We start from the raw sequence: 18,931 nt of genomic DNA, 5'->3' as shown, positions 1-18,931 counted from the left end.
GATAACTTGGAGGAGGTGGCTTATGTCACATCTGGCTACTTATGACTGCATAGCTTAACTTGCTGGCTACACTCCTGCAGGAAGGTTATCCAATTATGAACACTGTGACAAAATCTAGAGCAATGATCTGACTCATGCCTATTGATCTGTAGAAAGATTCAATTAGTCATTTTACCATCCACTCCTTCTTGCACCTGACATTTATCATTACAACACACTTAAGTTGCTTGCATGTTCCCCAGTCTTGTTTGGTTTTGCTTGGATGATTGGGGTTTTTTTAATAATTTCAAAAATGTTTGAGGATGTAGATGAGGAAAAAAATACTTCTTTTGTAGATAGTGAGAAAGGGTTTGAAATTCTGATTTCATCAGAAAGGAAAAGGAAATGACTTAATTTTGAAGATAGGACTTAAAATGGAACCCATATTTAGCAAACATTGGAACATGTAAAGCTCACTAGGCCTCTGCAGCTTCACAGTTTAAACAACTAAAAACCTGGAAGGCATAGTCTTCCATCAGAATAATTTTGTTTGGCAAGCTGTGTGTGCCAGATTTTTCAGTGTGAGCAGTGATAATGTTTTCCTAACTTGGTCAGTGCCTAAAATGAAACTCGGAAATCCGATTTCAAATTTGCTAAATATTATGAAATAGTTATATTACTTTAATTTTCTGATGGTTAAACCATACCTCCTATTTATACACTGCAGAATAAGAATTCTAAATGTTTAGTTTCATCCTAAATTGAAAACTCCCATATTTTTTTTTTCTGTGCCTGTAAAATCATTACTGATACTAACCTCTGCTTTGCAGCACTATTATAAAGGCAGATTAATTAATGCTTCAAAACAGTTAGGTATTATTGATGAGCATGATAGAAGAAACCTTGAGAAAAATTAATAATTCTGTCTTGCAGTGTACAGTTTGAATGCTGTATGAAACAGATGCGTAGATAAGGCATGAAACCCTGTATCATTCAATGACACTAAATAAAATATTTAGTAGCTGCTCAGTTCCAAAAAGATTTTTGAGATGCCTAGTGTGAGACACCTGAGGTCTGACTTTCATAATTGTTTAGCATTGGTCTTGATTACTGTCAGAAACTGAAGGTGATTGGCATCATAAAAAAAAATTAATTCAAAATAATTTTAAACTTAGTGCTGAAAAATCATTTGCTTCTTAAAAAGTCCAAGAATGAAAGACTACTTAAGTCACCAGTAGGTGTGGGGAGAGTGAAGTTCAGTCATCCCTGTTGTCAAGCAAAGTTGGTAATTTGTGTACAGTATTTACCTACTTATAATGTGGGGTTTTTTTGGTTTTCAATTAATGAAAATGTTTAAAATGTTTAAATAAACATGTTTAAATATAGAGCCACAGTCTTCGGGTTCTTAACTTTGGTGTGCACTTTGTATTTCAGTGTTGTTTGATGACTGTGACAGCTACTCACACTCTGTGAGCACCAAATCTAGGGCACAGACCACATCAAACTCTTTAGGCCTTTTGAGCAAGGAAGTGTTAAGATATTTAATCTTTGAAATGCAAACAGTATGAGAGACAAGTATGTGTTCATCTTAGTAAATTTTTTGAGAATTTTTGGTATAAGCATTTGGCAGAACTTTATACACCTTTTTTTTTTGGTTGTTGAAAACACACAGAACCATGTAGATTTGGCTCTAGGGCATAGACCTCTAAATATTGGCATCTGAATGTGAGCTTGGGCATCCAATCTCATGTTATAGTCATGTTGATACATATTCAAGACAGCAGAATCTGGGAGAATTATCTACACAGTGACTCAAAGGGGATCTAATACGAGAAGTGCCTAGTATCCTGCAGAGGTGTCTTAAATAGTATCCAAGACATCATCATCATGAAATTTTAAGTTATGACGCAGAACTTATGGAAGACCAGTGTCCTGCTAGAGAAAGGCTGGAGGCAAGGTGTGATACTTCAAAGTGTTGAATATGAAGGTGTGACCTACTAAGTTAAGCCCAGTTAGTAAGTGTGATTAGAAATACATAAACATCTACATTTGGATGACCGCAGTCTGTGGCTGAGTCCTCCTGCTATAATTTTTTTTTGGGAAAAGTATATATGCAAAGTTAGAAATTTCCTTGTCACTCTGTTAGGAAAATGTGTCATTTCTGTCAAATTTGTACTTGTGCTCAAGTCCCATTTGGGTTTTGCCTAGCAGTTTACAGAATGCCCAGTCTGAAAATCAGCAAATAATTTGTTAAAATTAATTCAATTCAGAATTTTAACAGTTTGTAGTGGGCTTCTCCCCTCCTGTCCTAGTGTCAAGAAAATTGACAGAGGTGACTCTGCAGAAGACACTGTGGAAGTACAGCTTTGCTTTGTTTAAGAAGTCCATTTCATTCTCATTTTTCATGATTGAAAGCTTATTCTTTGGTTATCAAAGGCAGATATTTCCTCACAAGATATTTTTTTCCCTTCCTTTGTTCACCACCTATTGCAGTGTGCCCATACCTATATTGCAGTAATCCTTAATCTGTGCTTTATTGTACTTTTTAATCCTGTTTTACCACCCCGCCCCCCACCCCCACTGGAGCAAACTGGGCATTTTCCCACTAAAACCAACATGAGACATTATATATCCTTGACAACAGGGAGCCTCTGATCAGACCTTGTGAAGACTGTGTAGGGGGGGGACACTTTGATCTGTTTTGAAGGATGAGATTTTGTGTGTAACTGCATTCTGAAAAGATAAACTTTTTGCAATAAAGAATAGGTGCCTGGCACTTCACACTTAATGGAAGGCACTGGAGAGGACTAAGAATTTACCAGTGAAAATAGTTAACACCGAAATAATGAAAAAATAATACTAAAATAGCTTTGTTAAAGTGTTGAATGTGACAGTTTCTTATTTAATGTCTGAATATGCAAAATAATGATTAAAAAAACCTGTTTCTGTTTTGGGCTTCATTGGAAGTTACGGAGTACTTATTTATAATTTAAAATAAACAGTGGTGTATGGGTATTAACCTGAAGACAAAAATTTATAAGACCAGTGGATTAGTGCATATGTGGATAAGAACAAAGCACAGCTAAAGTTACCCAAGCAGCCTTGTTTTACTTGGTATAGTGGCAGCATGAGAAAGAATAAATGTTGAAACTATTCTAGAAATACAAATAGGAACAGTTTTGTAAAACCAAGTGATTTAGGTATTCTGAATTATTCTTCCATTAATGTGTGTATTCTTAAGATGCATTTCTTGCTGAATTTCTAATCCCCATTTGGGGGAAATTAGTATGCTTTTAAGGTATTTATTCTGAATTTGCTTACTTTTTTGAATAAAATGCACTAAATATGGAATGTAAAATATTTATTTGCCTTGAAGAAATTAAGGTTAGTAGTTAGGAGATGTGATTTTAAAGCCTTTTTCTTTGTTTTTAAGGTTCAGCTTTGTTTTTGTAAGACTTCAGTTTTAATAGAACTTTCTTTTCCATAGCAAGCAGTAAAGGAGAATATGAGAAGAAGAGAAGCAGAAGAAAAACAGAGGCGTGCTAAAATAGCTAAGGAAAAAGCAGAAAAAGAAAAGCGAGAGAGGCAACAAAAGAAAAAGAGCTTATTAGAAATGAAAACAGGTAAGTAACATAGAAACCCCATTTTACCAAGCATTTTCTGGAAATAAAGCTGCTACTTTTAGATTATCTGAACATACTATGAGAAAAGACAAAATAAATGAACAATTTCACAGATTAAAGTTTACGGCAAAGAGGTCCTTAAATTTTATTTTGTTAATTATCTTCTCTAATTACCTGTTTTCATGAATTAGAACTTGTAATGCTGCTTTGTATTTTTCTATTAGAATATATTGAACTTTGTGTGGCAAGTATAAGCTTAGTTATGCTCAAACCGCTTTCATTATCTGAAAACACATTTTCCAAATCACAAAGCTATTTTCTTACTTTTAATTGAAGTTGCATATTCATTTTTTGTTATTTTATGAGAATAAGCCCTTCTTGAAGTACTCTTAAGATTTTAATTTAACTATGTCAGAAAATGGTTGAGGTTGGAAGGGACCAGTGGGTGTCATCTAGTCCAATGTCCCTGTTCAAGTAGGGTTACCTATAGCGCATTGCTCAGGATTGTGTCCAGACAACTCTTGCACAACTTTAGGGAAGGAGACTCCTTGGACAACCTCCCTGGGCAACCTATTGCGATGTTCTGTCACCTTCAAAATAAAGCAGTTTTCATGTTGATTGTTATTTCTATAGGTCCCTATTGAAGCACCTTTCTAAAAAGTAACCCCAGACATACATTTTAAAAGTTACTAATTTATGCTGCTTTGTCTTTTGTACCAAAAGAGAAGGCAAACACTGTGAATTCTTTGTTACAAAAAAGATATCTGATGATCCTCTATATTGCTACATTTTATCCCAGACTGAGCTTCTGGAATCCTTGAGAAGGAGACTTGACTTACTGTGTAAATTTTCATGAGCTGCTTTCATTTTTTTTTCTGAGCAAATCTGGTTGAACAGTTCCCCACTTAAACCCTGATCAGCACCTTTGGAATAAACCGTTATGTGTCTCTTCCATATTTCAGTAGTAGGCAGAGTAGTTGTGTTTAGTTTCAGAGATTCTTCAGAAGTATTTAATTTATTTCCATAAGAACATCCATGCTTTGAGGTGCAAGAGTAAACTTTTCTCTTAAGATGGGAAAGCAGGCAGCTGCTCTCTGAACACAGAATTACTAATTCTGTAGAAGTAAATTCAAAGCCCAATCACAAAACTATCTGTGACAATCTTTTTAAGCCCATGGAAGATAGCGAAGGATGCTGAAGACTAGGAAAGGGTAAGAATTCATGTGTATTTGGAAGTGTCTAAAAAGAGGTTAGGTATTCTTTTCTCAAACATTAGTATGTATGACTGATAGTGCTTTGGGTGGAAATTTAGTAGTTTTCTATGGAAAATTAAAGCTTCTCTCAAGTCCCTTTCTTAATAATGTCATATTCAGGCTTTCCAGAATACAGGTGCCAAAGTTATGGACTTACATATATTAATCCACATGTGTATGTAAGCCTCTGCTAGTTAAACCTCCTGCTTCCACTAATGCAGCAGGGATCTATGTACTTGTCATCTGCAGATTAGCTGGGTCATTGAGTAAATACCTGCTTTGTTTCTTAGTATCTTGGGGTTTTATTAAATAATATAAGTCTACAGAAAGAGGTTTCCTTTTCTTGTTAGCAGCCACTTAAGGTTCAGTCTGAATGACTGATCTAGACAACAGCAGATGGTAAAAGATGGTGTTAGGATCACCTAAATGTCTTCAATGTTATATTCACTAAGCTGGCCACTGATTACTTGGGGTTTTGTTCTGCAAAGCCTTGTAAGGTTTCTTTTGCTTGTTCGCAACATCATTTTTAAAGTCTATTAGAAGACCCTGAGTCTGACAGTGAAAAAAACTTATGAAAGCTATTTCTTAATTGAAGAGGCAAATGTTGCTCCAATTCTAATGGAAGAATAACATAGATATTCAAAACCTATTTTTTTTTCTTCTTTTTATTTTCCTAGCCATAACTAGTTCATTGCAAACTGCTTTCTCATTTAGAATCTGTAAATCAGTGGCAAAATATTTATAACTGACCTGCTGACAAAATTCTAACCAGGTTTGCACTCTGTCAAAATAGCAAAACACTCTTACTTGGACCGTGACTATGGAGTAACTGAATTTTGCTGCATATCTTTTCATGATATGGTGACTGGATCAGATGCTGGATTTGTAGAAACATTATTTCAATTATTACTTGAATGACATTATCACTACCACTACAAATTACTTTTTAGGATCACTAACACTACATATTCAAAGCCTTAACATCTGTGTCCTAAATTTGATGTGAATATAAAATTCCATGGAGCTGATAATGTTGACTTGGCAATGGTGGCTACCAGTGATGGGCTTAGTTGAGAAGGCATGTTGAAATTTGATAGGTCTTCTGCAAGGAAAGCTAGAACCGAAGTGGGTATTGTTTTGTCTTGTCTACCATCTTCTCTTCCCTTCCTCACTCCCAGTTTGGGATCTTATTCTGTTATGGTTCGGTTTCTAGACAGTTCCCAACCCTCTTGTCGATCTCTAGATTACAGGATTCAAAATCCTTCGAGGGGGGAAGGGATGTTAATTCCCAAGGCCACAGTAGTGTCTTCAGCTGGATACTTTTCCCTTGCTTAGCAGCTGTTTCCTTTGTTAATGTCAGAGCAGTCTTTTCCCAGTGCTTGAGATTGTGCTATTTTTTCACTGACCTTTAATTGGCCATTAGTGACTAGTTTAAGGCTCTGGAGCTTCTGCTTTCAGCTGGTGCCCGTACCTTTCAAGGGCTGGTCTGCTAGCCAAAGCTTAAACAGGATTTATATCAACATCCTATGATTGTTTTGTTAACCACTGGTCTAATTTAAAACACAGACATTTAACCTGTCCTAGATTCTCCTGTGTTCATGAAGTCCTTTTCTTTGGATTTCTTCAGCTTTCATCTGCTTTTGGAAGTTATTTGAAGTGTTGCGTTTTGTTGCCTATGGTGCCTCCTTTGGCTACATAAGATGGAGGAAAGAGAGATTCATTTCTTCTCATAAATGTGACCTACATAATACTGAAAAAGTCTTTAGCTATTTGGAGGATATTACTGACTTTTTTTCTGCATACACATAAAACTTAAGATCTTAAAGAAATATGTACCAAAATACAGATTTTATTAATGTCTATGAAATATGTGAGTTGAGTCAATAGGTTGCATATAGCACATTAGGACTTCATTATACGAGATTTGACCAGCACTACATAGATCTTATTAATCCAAAAGGAAGATGATTTTGTATTTAAGGTAAGTCCTGATTTTTAGCTTAAACTAATTTCTTCTGTGTAAAAACAATAATTTCATTACTAGTAATTGAATATACTCCAAACATGAAATTCAAGGTGGTCCTACCGTATACCAGCCTTCTTATTAACTGTAGTAGTCTTTTTTAGCCTATGCTGTGCCTTTCATACACAGGTGACAACTTAGTCATCTAGATCACAGCTTTGTCATCCATACCTCTGCTTCAGACTGCCTTTGAAATACTGTTACACCAAGTTCAGTGTTGATAAGGTCACTTTCTGAAAATAGATAAATATGTATACTGTGATAAACCTTTATAAAGTTTTCAGTTTGATTTTTGTTATATATTTCAGGTATAAATATAGATTGTGAAGTGTATAGAGTTTTATGAATATGTAGTGCGGTAACTTTTAGAAAGATTTGAAGTTTCAGGTAGGCTTTATAATACAAATTTGGACTTATAAGACCATCGTTAGGGTTTCTTAATAAGATACAATTGCTTGACTTACTCTTGCAAGTGTGTTTTGGAGATTTGGACCTGAAGCCAATGTAAGATTTGGATCACTCTAAATTGTAATTTGCTAAAATTCTCAATCTCTGCCTTACATCATAGGCAGTAGTGCTACTTAAGTGTCCCAATGATCATAGCTCAAATGCTTCACTGATAAAAAAGGTTAAGTGTAAAAATATCAGCTCCATATTTTCCTTTCAGCTTTATCCTAACTTGAAAAGTGTATGGAATTCAATAAGATTTTTGAATGTCTATGTAGTGAATGGTACTTGGTATTTTGAAATTTGTGATAACAAAATCTGTCCTCAAAGTATTCTCTGGGCTACAAAATGATATCCATTGTGAGATGCTTTGTCAATAAGGTTGCTTTACTTGCGTCCGTGAAGCCAGTTCAAGCTATCACATGCTGTCCTTCCGAAGGTAGCCAGTGAATGGGGATCTTTATGTAAATGCCACTTGTCTGCATACTGTTAACAGTCAGATACATACTTTCTCATGCTTTCAGGTTCTCAGTAGAAAGAACACCAATCAATTAGTTTGATCTTATCACAGTGTAAAGAATTCTATAACTGTGATAACACCAGCTAAATTTAATTGTAATTTAATTGAGAACTCCATCATTGTGGCATCTTCATTGTGTCTTATTTTGAATACTATTTAAGGAACAAGCCACTTTAATCAGTGGTTATTTAAAAGGCTGCCCTTTCTTACATTAAAACAGTGAAGAGATGCCAAAATGATGTCTCAAATATCTGATCTCCAATCTAAAATATTAGTTTGTTTTCAATTGTGTTAGTTTTACTTTTATTACAAGTAACTGGTTTTGAATCCATGTTTCAGTTCATTTAGACGGTTATGATCTTATTAGCAATCAATTTTGAAACAATTATTTTTTCAGAGGCTTTCATATTATCTGGTTTTGGAGAAAAATAGATTCATGTCTCAAACTAGCTAAGAGTGTTTAGGTTTTGGTTTTACAACATTTACCACTTTATTGACATCTGCTAAGTTGTGCAGTATGAATATTTTCATTATTTCTGGAGTGTTCTGCAAAACAAAAGGACACCATGGATCCCAGCACTGACAGTTCAAGCAGTAAGAACAGTAAACATAATTAAGTAGTTAAAATTCAGATTCAACAGACAATATGCTTGCCTTTCAGATAAATTATAAAAACCCTCAAATCTACTTACATTAGTACGTGCCCTCAAAGACCATGTTTTCCCTGCCTACCTCAAGTTTGTCAGGCCTCCATTTTATTACTTTCTTCTCAATGGGAAAGAAGGCTCAGTACTTCTTAATAGTATTCCTTTCCTCTGAGGGGAATGAAGGACTGCAGATGGCACAGATTATCAAAATTGCTCAAGTTCCACTACAATCAAGATGATGTCAGTAATTTTGAGCATATTTTCATAATTCATTGTTTTAAATTGTCTCCTGGGCCACTTTCCTTAAAAACAAAAATTTTGGACAGCAGTAGGTTTATTGCTAGATTTTGGGCATTTAGGTATATGGTTTGTGCAACTAAATTTACTATGAAGGGGACAAAAGATCTGATAGTGCTATATATATAAAGAAATCTTGATGTTATAATATTAATATCCAACAATTGTTTTGTGGAAGGGCTCTCTACTGTACGGAATTTCCCCTTTTGGAATCCATTCATCCTGGTTCCTCCATGGCACTTAATTACTCTTTACAGTTGTTTCATGACTGCCTCCAGTTCACCTCAAATTGGAACCTCTTCTCCAAGAGGACTCCTGAGGTCACTTTTTGTTATTTAAGGTTATTCTTAAGGATTGCTTTTATTGTGAGGCCAGTGGGGAAGAAATAACTGTGAGGAGTGTAACTTCTTCCTCCTGTACTGGATAATAATTAATAGAAAGAACGGTGGGACCTTTATAAAGTAGCCTCCTCAATACTTACTCATGTTAATAATTAGTGGACAGTTGACATTAAGGCTATGACAGCTTAGAGATTAGATCTAATTTTGCTACATGCCCGTTAGATAAGAAGGGCAAGAAGGAGGACCCAGGTAATTATAGACTGATCAGCCTTACCTCTGTCCCTGGAAAGGTGATGGAACAACTTATTCTTGACACCATCTCTAGACATATCAAGGATGAGGGGGTCATTAAGAGCAGCCAACATGGTTTTACCAGGGGGAAGTCATGTTTGACCAACCTCATAGCCTTCTATGAGGAAGTGACTAGGTGGAGGGATGATGGTTCAGCGGTAGATGTGGTTTTTCTTGATTTCAGTAAGTCATTTGATACTGTCTTCCCACAGTATCCTCCTAGATAAGCTAAGGAAGTGTGGGCTTGATGATCAGGCAGTGAGGTGGATCAAGAAGTGGTTGAAAGGAAGAAGGCAGAGAGTTGTGGTCAATGGGGCAGAATCTGGCTGGAGGTCTGTGACTAGTGGAGTCCCTCAGGGGTCGGTGCTGGGACCAGTGCTGTTTAATATTTTCATCAACGACCTGGATGAGGGAACTGAGTGTACCCTCAGCAAGTTTGCTGATGACACTAAACTGGGAGGAGTGGCTGACACACCACAAGGCTGTGCTGCCATTCAGCGAGACCTGGACATGCTGGAGAGTTGGGCAGGGAGAAACTTGATGAAATTCAACAAGGGCAAGTGTAGAGTCTTGCATCTGGGGAAGAACAACCCCATGTACCAGTACAGGTTGGGGGTTGACCTGCTGGAAAGTAGTGAAGGGGAAAGGGACCTGGGGGTCCTGGTGGATAGGAGGATGACCATGAGCCAGCAATGTGCCCTTGTGGCCAAGAAGGCAAATGGCATCCTAGGGTGCATTAGAAAGGGTGTGTTTAGTAGGGCAAGAGAGGTTCTCCTCCCCTTCTACTCTGCCTTGGTGAGGCCACATCTGGAATATTGAGTCCTGTTCTTTCAATTGCTTGAAAGAGTCCAGCGCAGAGCCCCAAAGATGATGAAGGGAGTGAAACACCTCCCTTATGAGGAGAGACTGAGGGAGCTGGGTCTCTTCAGCTTGGAGAAGAGGAGACTGAGGGGTGACCTCATCAGTGTTTACAAATATGTAAAGGGTGGGTGTCAGGATGATGGAGCTAGTTTTTTTTTTCAGTGATATCCAGTGATAGGACAAGGGGCAATGGGTGTAAACTGGAGCATAGGAGGTTCCACGTTAACATCAGGAAGAACTTCTTTACTGTGAGAGTGACAGAGCACTGGAACAGGTTGCCCAGGGGGGTTGTGGAGTCTCCTACGTTGGAGATATTCAAGGCCCGCCTGGACAAGTTCCTGTGTGATGTACTCTATGTTACCCTGCAGGGGGTTGGACTAGATGATCTTTCGAGGCCCCTTCCAACCCTTGGGATTCTGTGAAAGTCCTATACATGAAGAATGAGTTGTGACAGGCATGGACCACAAATCTACTGGAACGATGTATTCCGATATGTCACTGCGTTTGGAGGTTGTTTTTCAGCTGCAATTGTATCATTTTGACAGTGAAGTATAAATCTGGGTAAATTGCTTAGAACAGATGTTCCCTCAAAAATAATCATCACATTTGTACTTGAAAATTACACGTAGAGTCCTAAAATACAGGTATTTTCCGTATAAAAATAAATAACAAGGCCATGTGTGATACATCTTCAGATACCACAGCAAAAGATGAGGTACACCAAAATCTTTTCAAGTCTTGCACTGTCGATTGTTCAGGGATCTGAATGTTTTTAGTGCAGAAAAAATAGTTTTGGCGTTTTAATTAATGTACATTCAGATCAATTCTAATAGGCACAAGTCGTTCTAACAAGATCTCAATGGTGCTAAATCTTCTCAAACATGGAGATATAGTTCATGAACTTGTTGGCAGCCCATGGGCTCAGAATGCATCAGTAGCTATTTGTTTGTACTAAGTAGTAGCTCCAAAAGAGCAAGATGCTTTGAAGAAATGATTCTTTTTCTTTCTGAAAATTTTACTTAGAAGTGGAACCTTTGGAGATAGTAGCTGAAAGGCATTTGTGAATCTGAGGTTTACACAAAGCCCCTGAAAAAATAAATAGCAGCTGTGTTTGGGAGAGAGAGAAATTGTCAAAACAAACAGAACTGTTGAAAAAATTAAGGGTCAATAAAGTAATGTCTGCAGATAAATATTCGTAGAAGACTTGTCTTTTGTGTTGTAGCAGTAAAATCGCTAAACAAATATGGAAAGAATGCTCCAAACTTAAGCTGGCATTACCACGAAAATAATTGCAATCCCTGGAGCCATCTTTGGGATTAATAACTTTTAACATTTGTGCAGATGATAGGTTTTGGTTTGAGTAAGCATTTAGTACTCCAAATACTGCTGCACATCTCCATAAGGAGGTAGACATCATAGGCCTCTTTAAGCTCCCATTCCTGCTATGTGTAAATGTTTTTATTCTTTGGGTTTTTTTTTCCTGAGTCTTCAAAAGTTTCTTCCCTCAAGTTGCAGAGGAGAGGAGGAATAAATATCCTTACCAAAGCATTGGAGGGTATGCTTTATTTTTACTTTCCTTAGTCCAAGGTGATAAAAGAGTTATTTTCCCAACAACCTCCTTTGTCGTTGTTGGAAATCTAGCAGAAGAGAAGGTCATGTCTTTTACTTCTCCTTCAAAATGAATCTGCTGTTGCTTCTATTTCTATGCTGTTCACTGTGACACTTATCTTCACTCAGCAATACCTCAGCAGTTCTACAGAAGTACAGTGTTGTTACTGCATACCAAAATATTCTGAAGTTCTGAAGCTTGCTGGCAGAAGTTACTTGATTTCTCTTGCAGCTTCTATCCATTGAAAGTTATTAAATACAAATAAAAAGTCTTTGAATCACAAATGGCTGGAGACCAAGAGACCATTCTAGAAATGTCATTGCATATTTATCCTGTCCCTTTTATAGATGTTTGCTGTTGGCTACTAGTGTACAAAGGACCTTTGATCTAATTCTCTTGGGTAATTTTGTATATTTGTAGCCACCCAAACGAAAAGGGTCTTGCCCACCCTAAGCTGCCTGGAAGCTTTTAGTTTGACTAAGTTCAGTCATGTAATCCATTCAGAACTTTATCACTCCACAAGTGAAAAATTGTTTAACTTCTAAATTTCCTTCAGCCCCTCATCTCTGTAGCACAGCTGTCAGTATGAGTGATCATTGTGTATATTTTCTGATTTATCTGTTTATAAATTTGAATGGAAATACTAATGTCTTTCACTGTGCTCAGTGAGCTCCTTCAAAGGAACACGGTAACCAAGAGACAAAATGTTCATGCACACATAGACTTATATTAGGTCTTATATTCTAGTTAAACAAGGATAAAAAAGTGTTCGTTCTGGTAATTACTGAACTGTGAGATCAGGACTTCAAACTACAAGAACAAATCCAATAGCTTCAGCACTCCCAAGTTTGTTTTTAAATTATATAAAAGCTTAAGTTCTGCCATGAAGTCTTTGCTAATTCATATAATTAAATAATTAAAGATTATTAAAGTGTCTCCTAATTCAGATAACTTGAATGAGTGGCCCTCAAGTTTTTGCACCCCTTTCATTTTGTTACACTACAAAATTTGCAGGTCTGTTTTTAATGTATACATTAGTCCAAACTTAATTTCAGGTGAGGCTTAGTATTCAGAGGTTAGCTTTATGAGCTGATCCTTTCTATTACTTACAGTGTAACAAAAAGCTATATGTAATTGCTGTGCCATAAATAGATCCCAGTAGAAAATGACAAAGTCCCTGTAGATAAATCTGTTTAGTGTATGGACTGAGATAAAAAAAAACCATGCTAAAGCATTCTTGTTTTTTGTGAAGTGCCTTTGTTTTGCCTTCATTGAGGAAAAAAAAAAGGCAGAGTCTTTTTGTTGAGTATCTGAATAAGCTGAATTTCTTGAAAGAGGAAATAGATATATTCTTCTATGTTTTCTTCCTGGTAAAGTATACTTCTAGAGTCCTGGTGTTGAATGTGATGTTTTAGTTTTAATTGCAAAGATGCAGGGGAGCTGTAAAAGTGAAACATTTTTCTTACAAAGTAATGTTTGTTGCACCCACTCTTATTTTAAATCTATATTGCTAATGATATTTGTGTTTCTATCATGTCAGTGGATGTGCTTCTGGTATTATGGTATGATTTTTTCCTTAATAAGAACATAAAATGCAGGACTCGTTACTAACTGCAGTACCTGTTGCTCTCATCATAAGACATACTAAATCCATACTGTAAAGATTATGAAAGCGCTCTAAAGGAGGGCCTCTAATATTCTTAACATTTTTAAAGACACAATTATGAAATTAGGTAGTTTATATCTGGCACTGAAATGTCAAGGGCAAAACTTACCTGCTATTTTGACAAGTTTACTTCTGCTTTAGATGGCATTTAAAAGACACTTGTATGAGTCTTAATTGGGCATGATATTAAAAAGTATTTAAATATATTCTGCAGTTAAAAGAGATTATTTAGATCACAAGAGGGTGTATTTCTCAAAGGAATTATTGTGGGCTGTACAGCTATCTGCAAGCCAACTGGAATTACTCATTCTAGGATGTCAAAAGATGGATACACTTGACTAATTAGGAAGCCAGTTTGGACTGGTGACAGCAGTCTGCAGCAGCTTGTGAAAGCCGATTTAAAGGTCCCATAGGAAGTGTTAGTATTGAACAATATTTGTGACTCTTATACTATCACTGTAGCAATGTTGTATGCAGTTGTCCTGGGGCAGTTTAAGATATTTCTAAACTACTGCATGGTACATTTTCATTTCTTAAAATTCCCATCATATAAACTTGGACAACATTGTAGATAGTATGGGTATTTACAGCTAGGTGTGTAGCTTCATAGAAGGTGTCAACTGTTGACTTAGGAATCAGAAAAAAATCCCAGAATCTGTAGCCTAACTGAAGGAGTAGGAGTTTGAAAAATAAGCTTTCTGCATGTTTCAGGTACATAGATTATTAACTATGAATGTTTTTATTTGCAGTGGTAAACTTTTTTCAGTGCATCCATGCATACAGGAAAACTACTAGAGGAGTTTTTAAATTCAAGTTTCTGTACAATTCATTTCTTCTTCTGTTAACTGTTTTGCATGTCAGCGGAAGCACTAGTTTATTCTCTAGTTTGTGACTACAGTATATTTCAGATAAGTATGAAAAATAGATAAATATGTTACAGCTATGATACAAAAAGTTGTGGCTTTTTTATTTATATTCCATTATTTAGAATCTTTTTTTTTATTTATTTGATGGGTCTTTTTATAGTTTAGCAGATAATGCTCCACGATTTTTTTTTCTACTGAAAACTGTTAAGTTTTTGAAATAACTATGATATCCATAGTAGTCTTGGATGGGCTTAAAAGGAAAGAGATGACATGCTGAAATAGGATTGAAATTCTTCTTGTCTTATTCCTGCTTCCTAAAACAAAGCTTATGAACTCTTTTCCATAAAATTTACAGTATCCTTTTGGGACTGTGATACTATTCAGTCTTTTTTTGCATTACTGTTACCAAAAATGCTTATAAACTTTCCTCCAGCATTCATGTACTTTACTGTAGCTAATGGCTTGTCCTCAAAGTTTCTTCAAGCATGATTTTGGTTTTAAACTCTTCACTGAGTTTTTCATTTCAGACATAAGTATTTTAAAGAATTGCATGGTATCAGTTGGAGAAACAGAAAGTTAAAAAATGAAGCTGAATACATAAACTAAGCTATATTTATTACGTACATTCCGAACCATATTCATAGTTATGATAGTTCATTAGTCATAGAAAACTAAACAAATGGTGTTCTCTAGGGCTCAGGACTGGAACCAGTTCTGTTTAATATCTTTACTGATGATCTAGTGAAGGGGATCAAGTACACTCTCAGTAAATTTGCAGACAACACCAAGCTGGTTGGCAGGGTTATCTGCTGGAGGTTAGGAAGTATCTACAGAGGGATCTGGACAGGCTGGATCAATGGGCCATGGCCAGTAATATGATGTTCAACAAGGCAAAGTGCCACATCCTGTATTTAGACCATAAGAACCCCATGGGACACCACAGTCTTGGGGAGGAGTGGCTGGAAAGCTGCTTAGTGGAAAAGGACCTGGGGTTGCTGATTGACTGAACATGACCCAGCTTGTGCCCAGACAGCCAAGAAGGCCAGCGGTATCCTAGTCTGTATCAGTAATAGTGTGGCCAGCACGGCCAGCGCAGTGATCATACCCCTGTACTCAGCACTGGTGACACCTCACCTTGAATCCTGCATTCAGTTTGGGCCCTTGACTACAAGAAAGATATTGAAGTTCCTGGAGTATGTCCAAAGAAGAGCAATGAAGGTGGTGAAGGGTCTGGAGCACAAGTCTCATGAGGAACAACTGAAGGAACTGGGAGATCTTATCACTCTCTACAGCTACCTGAAAGGAGGTTGTAGTGAGATGGGTGTCTCTTCTCCCAAGTAATGAGTGATAGGATGAGAGGAAACAGCCTCAGGTTACACCAGATTAGATTGGATATTAGGAAAAATTTCTTCATTGAGAGAGTTGTCAGGCATTGGAACAGGCTGCCCAGGGATGTGGTGGAGTGACCAGCCCTGGAGGTATTTACAGTATGTGTACATGTGGTGCTTAGGGACATGTGGTGCTTGGGCTTAGTGGTAAACTCGTCAGTCTTAGGTTTATGATTGGATAAGATGATCTTGGTATTTTCCAACCTATATAATCCTACAGGTGTTCTCAGGTTATCGTTTTAATGTTTTAAAGACCAGCATCCTGGGAGAGTGACAATTCAAATACTACAAGGAAGGAAGAGGATTCTTCTTGGTAGGAAAACTCAAGACATTCTAAAAATGAAAACAAAATTGCTCACTAAAGCCAAATATACATGTAGAATTAGCAGAAATCAAAGAATGGGTAAAAATGCAAGCAAAAGTAACTGAAGTGCCTACTAAATGCAATTTGTAATACAATTGCACAAAAAGACATTTTCAATTAAATTATGTTGGTCCTATAAATAATAAATTAGTTACTGGTGTAATAGAGAAAATTAAAAATATTTATGAAAATGGAATTTAAATTGAAGTCAGTATTAAGTAATGTGTGTTGTGATCTTCACGTATGTTTGTAAGTGTATATAAACACTTACTATGAGGTTACCACTATGTGACTTTAAAGTATACTTGAAGGACATTTTTCTTCAATTTGTTGATGGAAAGCTCGAATTTTGAGACAATAAATGAATTATTTTTTTTTAATAAACTTTTGCGTATTTTGGTTCCCAAATTCTTGTGCCTATTTTTGTTATGCTTTTGTTTTCTGCTTTTAAATGATACCCAGGCTTAGGGTTCTCAGAAGCTAAATTAGATTCAACTCTTGACTTAGCTGTTGATTAATGAAAGTAAAAATTTTTTTCTAGAATGTCATAGTCATGATTTGGTCCATGCTTGTTTTACAGTACTTTGCCAGACCTTCCTGTTTGCAACTTTGAGCTTTTTTGTCTGAAGTACTTTTGTTTCTCTTAAAACCTTAGAAAGATGATGCTAGAATTATTTAAAGCTAATTGAAAGATGAAATTTTAAGCAGAGAAAGAGATAGAAATGGTGTTGGAAAGGAGCATTTCCCATACTAATTTTCCCCCAATTTCAGGTCTAGAAGATTACCTTACTTCCTTATTGTCGTGGTTTAAAACCAAGTCTGCACAGCTTGTGCACTCACTCCCACCCCCTTGCTCCCCCAACTCTCGGAGAGTTAGGAAGGAGAATCCAAAGAATGTAGCCCCTATGGGTTGAGATAAGAACAGTTTAATAACTAAGGCATAACACGAATCATTACTGCCACTACTACTATAAATAATAATGATAAAGCAAACAACAGGTGAATACAACACCTCACCAGCCACCGACCCATAACTCACCCCACCCTGCCCGACCGAGCACCGACCAATACCTCCTCCATCCCCCCAGACCTCCAGCCCTTTTAGGTCTCTCCCGGTTACATCCTGGGTATGACATGCTATGGTATGGAATACGTCTTTGGCTAGCCTGGGTCAGGTGTCCTGTCTCTCCTTCCTCCTGGCTTCCCCTCCTCCCTGGCAGAGCATGAGCTCAGAAAAGGCCTTGGACAAACAAAACATTTGAGCAGTAACTCAAAACATGCTTGCTATCAGCAACTGTTCTGAGCCTGAAAGTCAAAACACAGCGCTGCACCAGCTACCAAGAAGGAGAAAAAATTACTGCTACTGCTCAAACCAGGACACTTATTCGTAGTCCAGGGCTCTCAGAATTCCTTTTTAGTGATGTGGCATCTTGTTATACCCATCAACTAGTTTAGATCCTGATTTGAATATTCGCTGTTAGCAATGACTACAGAATCATGTGATGTGTCTGACTGTAACGAAGGTGCATGTTGACTGAGGGAGTTTTGCCTAGTGAGGCATAATGAGATCTCTGTCATGTAATTCTTTACTCCTCCATGGTGATTTTTCATCATATAATAAATCTCTGGAGTAGCATTCTTTCTCCTCCCAGGCACAGACACAAGGGTTTAACAAGGTTAAAAAATCTAACATCTGCTGATGTGTTTATTTGAGGAAATAAAAGCAGGGTGTTCAATGCTTACATTTAAATATCATTTCACAGTAACATTCGTTAATCTTTTGATGGATATTATACATACATGTGTAATAGGATAAGTAGAATTTTCCTGAGCTACATCTATTATTTAACATTGGTCAGCAGTCATTAAATACAAAGGGAAAATGGCTTTTGATTAAGGCTACCTATCCAGTCCAATATTGTTCACTCAGCTTCCTGGTGAGAAACAATTTCAACGTTTTATAACAATAACTGAAATGATTTCCTGTCTAATATAGCAAATCATTTTTAGAGACAGCTCTTGAAAGCTGACATGAAGCTGATTATTTGTGGTTGCAAAAGGGTACTGAAATGAAAATATGAATGAAATGGCATTTCGCTTAAAACTACTTGACTCTCAGTACAGAGAAAGAGGAGTGTGAAATGAACGAAATAAAATTAGGCCTAGTTCAGTGTATAGAAGACCAAATCAGTTATGATTAATTGCAAGAGAGTAAATTGTGAATGTTAAAACCCTGGTCTAAGTTTGAAATAAAACGTTTTAATAGTACCCTTAATACCTTTCATTGTTGTTGTTTATAGTTGTTATTATTTATGCTTTGATATTGCTATGGTAACCTAGAGGGTTCCTTCTCTCTTCTTTACAGAAGGTGAGGAGACTGGTGTGATGGATAGCCTGTTGGAGGCCTTGCAATCAGGTGCAGCTTTTCGAGATCGAAGGAAAAGGGCACCGAGGTCTAAAGGTGAATATTATACTTTACGTTTTATTTTGCATAGAAAGTTACAAGTGCTGTAGAATTTCAGTGCTATTTGATTTAATTCTTTCTTGCAGTGATAACTTTTAGGGATGTTCAGGCTGCTTTGCTGATAATAGTAGCACTTAAGAGATTAATTTATTGAGTTTAGCATAGCATGATTATTATGACAGAACTCTTCAATACAGCCACGTGTACTTTAACGTTTTAGTTGAATGGGGAAAGTAAAAGTCTTCTTGCCCTATAAATGAATCAAATAATTTCAGTAGTATGTAATTGTCAT

The 18,931-nt window shown here is 36.6% G+C and overlaps 1 protein-coding gene across 1 annotated transcript in view; it reads left to right on the top strand.

Moving 5' to 3' along the window:
• The window catches only part of DIAPH3 (diaphanous related formin 3), a 222,456-nt gene that overhangs the window by 145,736 nt on the left and 57,789 nt on the right, over positions 1–18,931 (top strand). Inside the window, exons 26-27 of the mRNA XM_031045922.2 lie at positions 3,467–3,602; positions 18,541–18,636. Coding sequence (XP_030901782.2) covers positions 3,467–3,602; positions 18,541–18,636 — 232 coding nt within the window. The remainder of the gene's footprint in view (positions 1–3,466; positions 3,603–18,540; positions 18,637–18,931) is intronic.

This window comes from Melopsittacus undulatus, chromosome 2, assembly GCF_012275295.1.
Source record: "Melopsittacus undulatus isolate bMelUnd1 chromosome 2, bMelUnd1.mat.Z, whole genome shotgun sequence".
NCBI classification, from domain to species: Eukaryota; Metazoa; Chordata; class Aves; order Psittaciformes; family Psittaculidae; genus Melopsittacus; species Melopsittacus undulatus.
The sequence above is the reverse complement of the archived record's forward strand: the minus strand, read 5'-3'. Positions and strand labels throughout refer to the sequence as shown.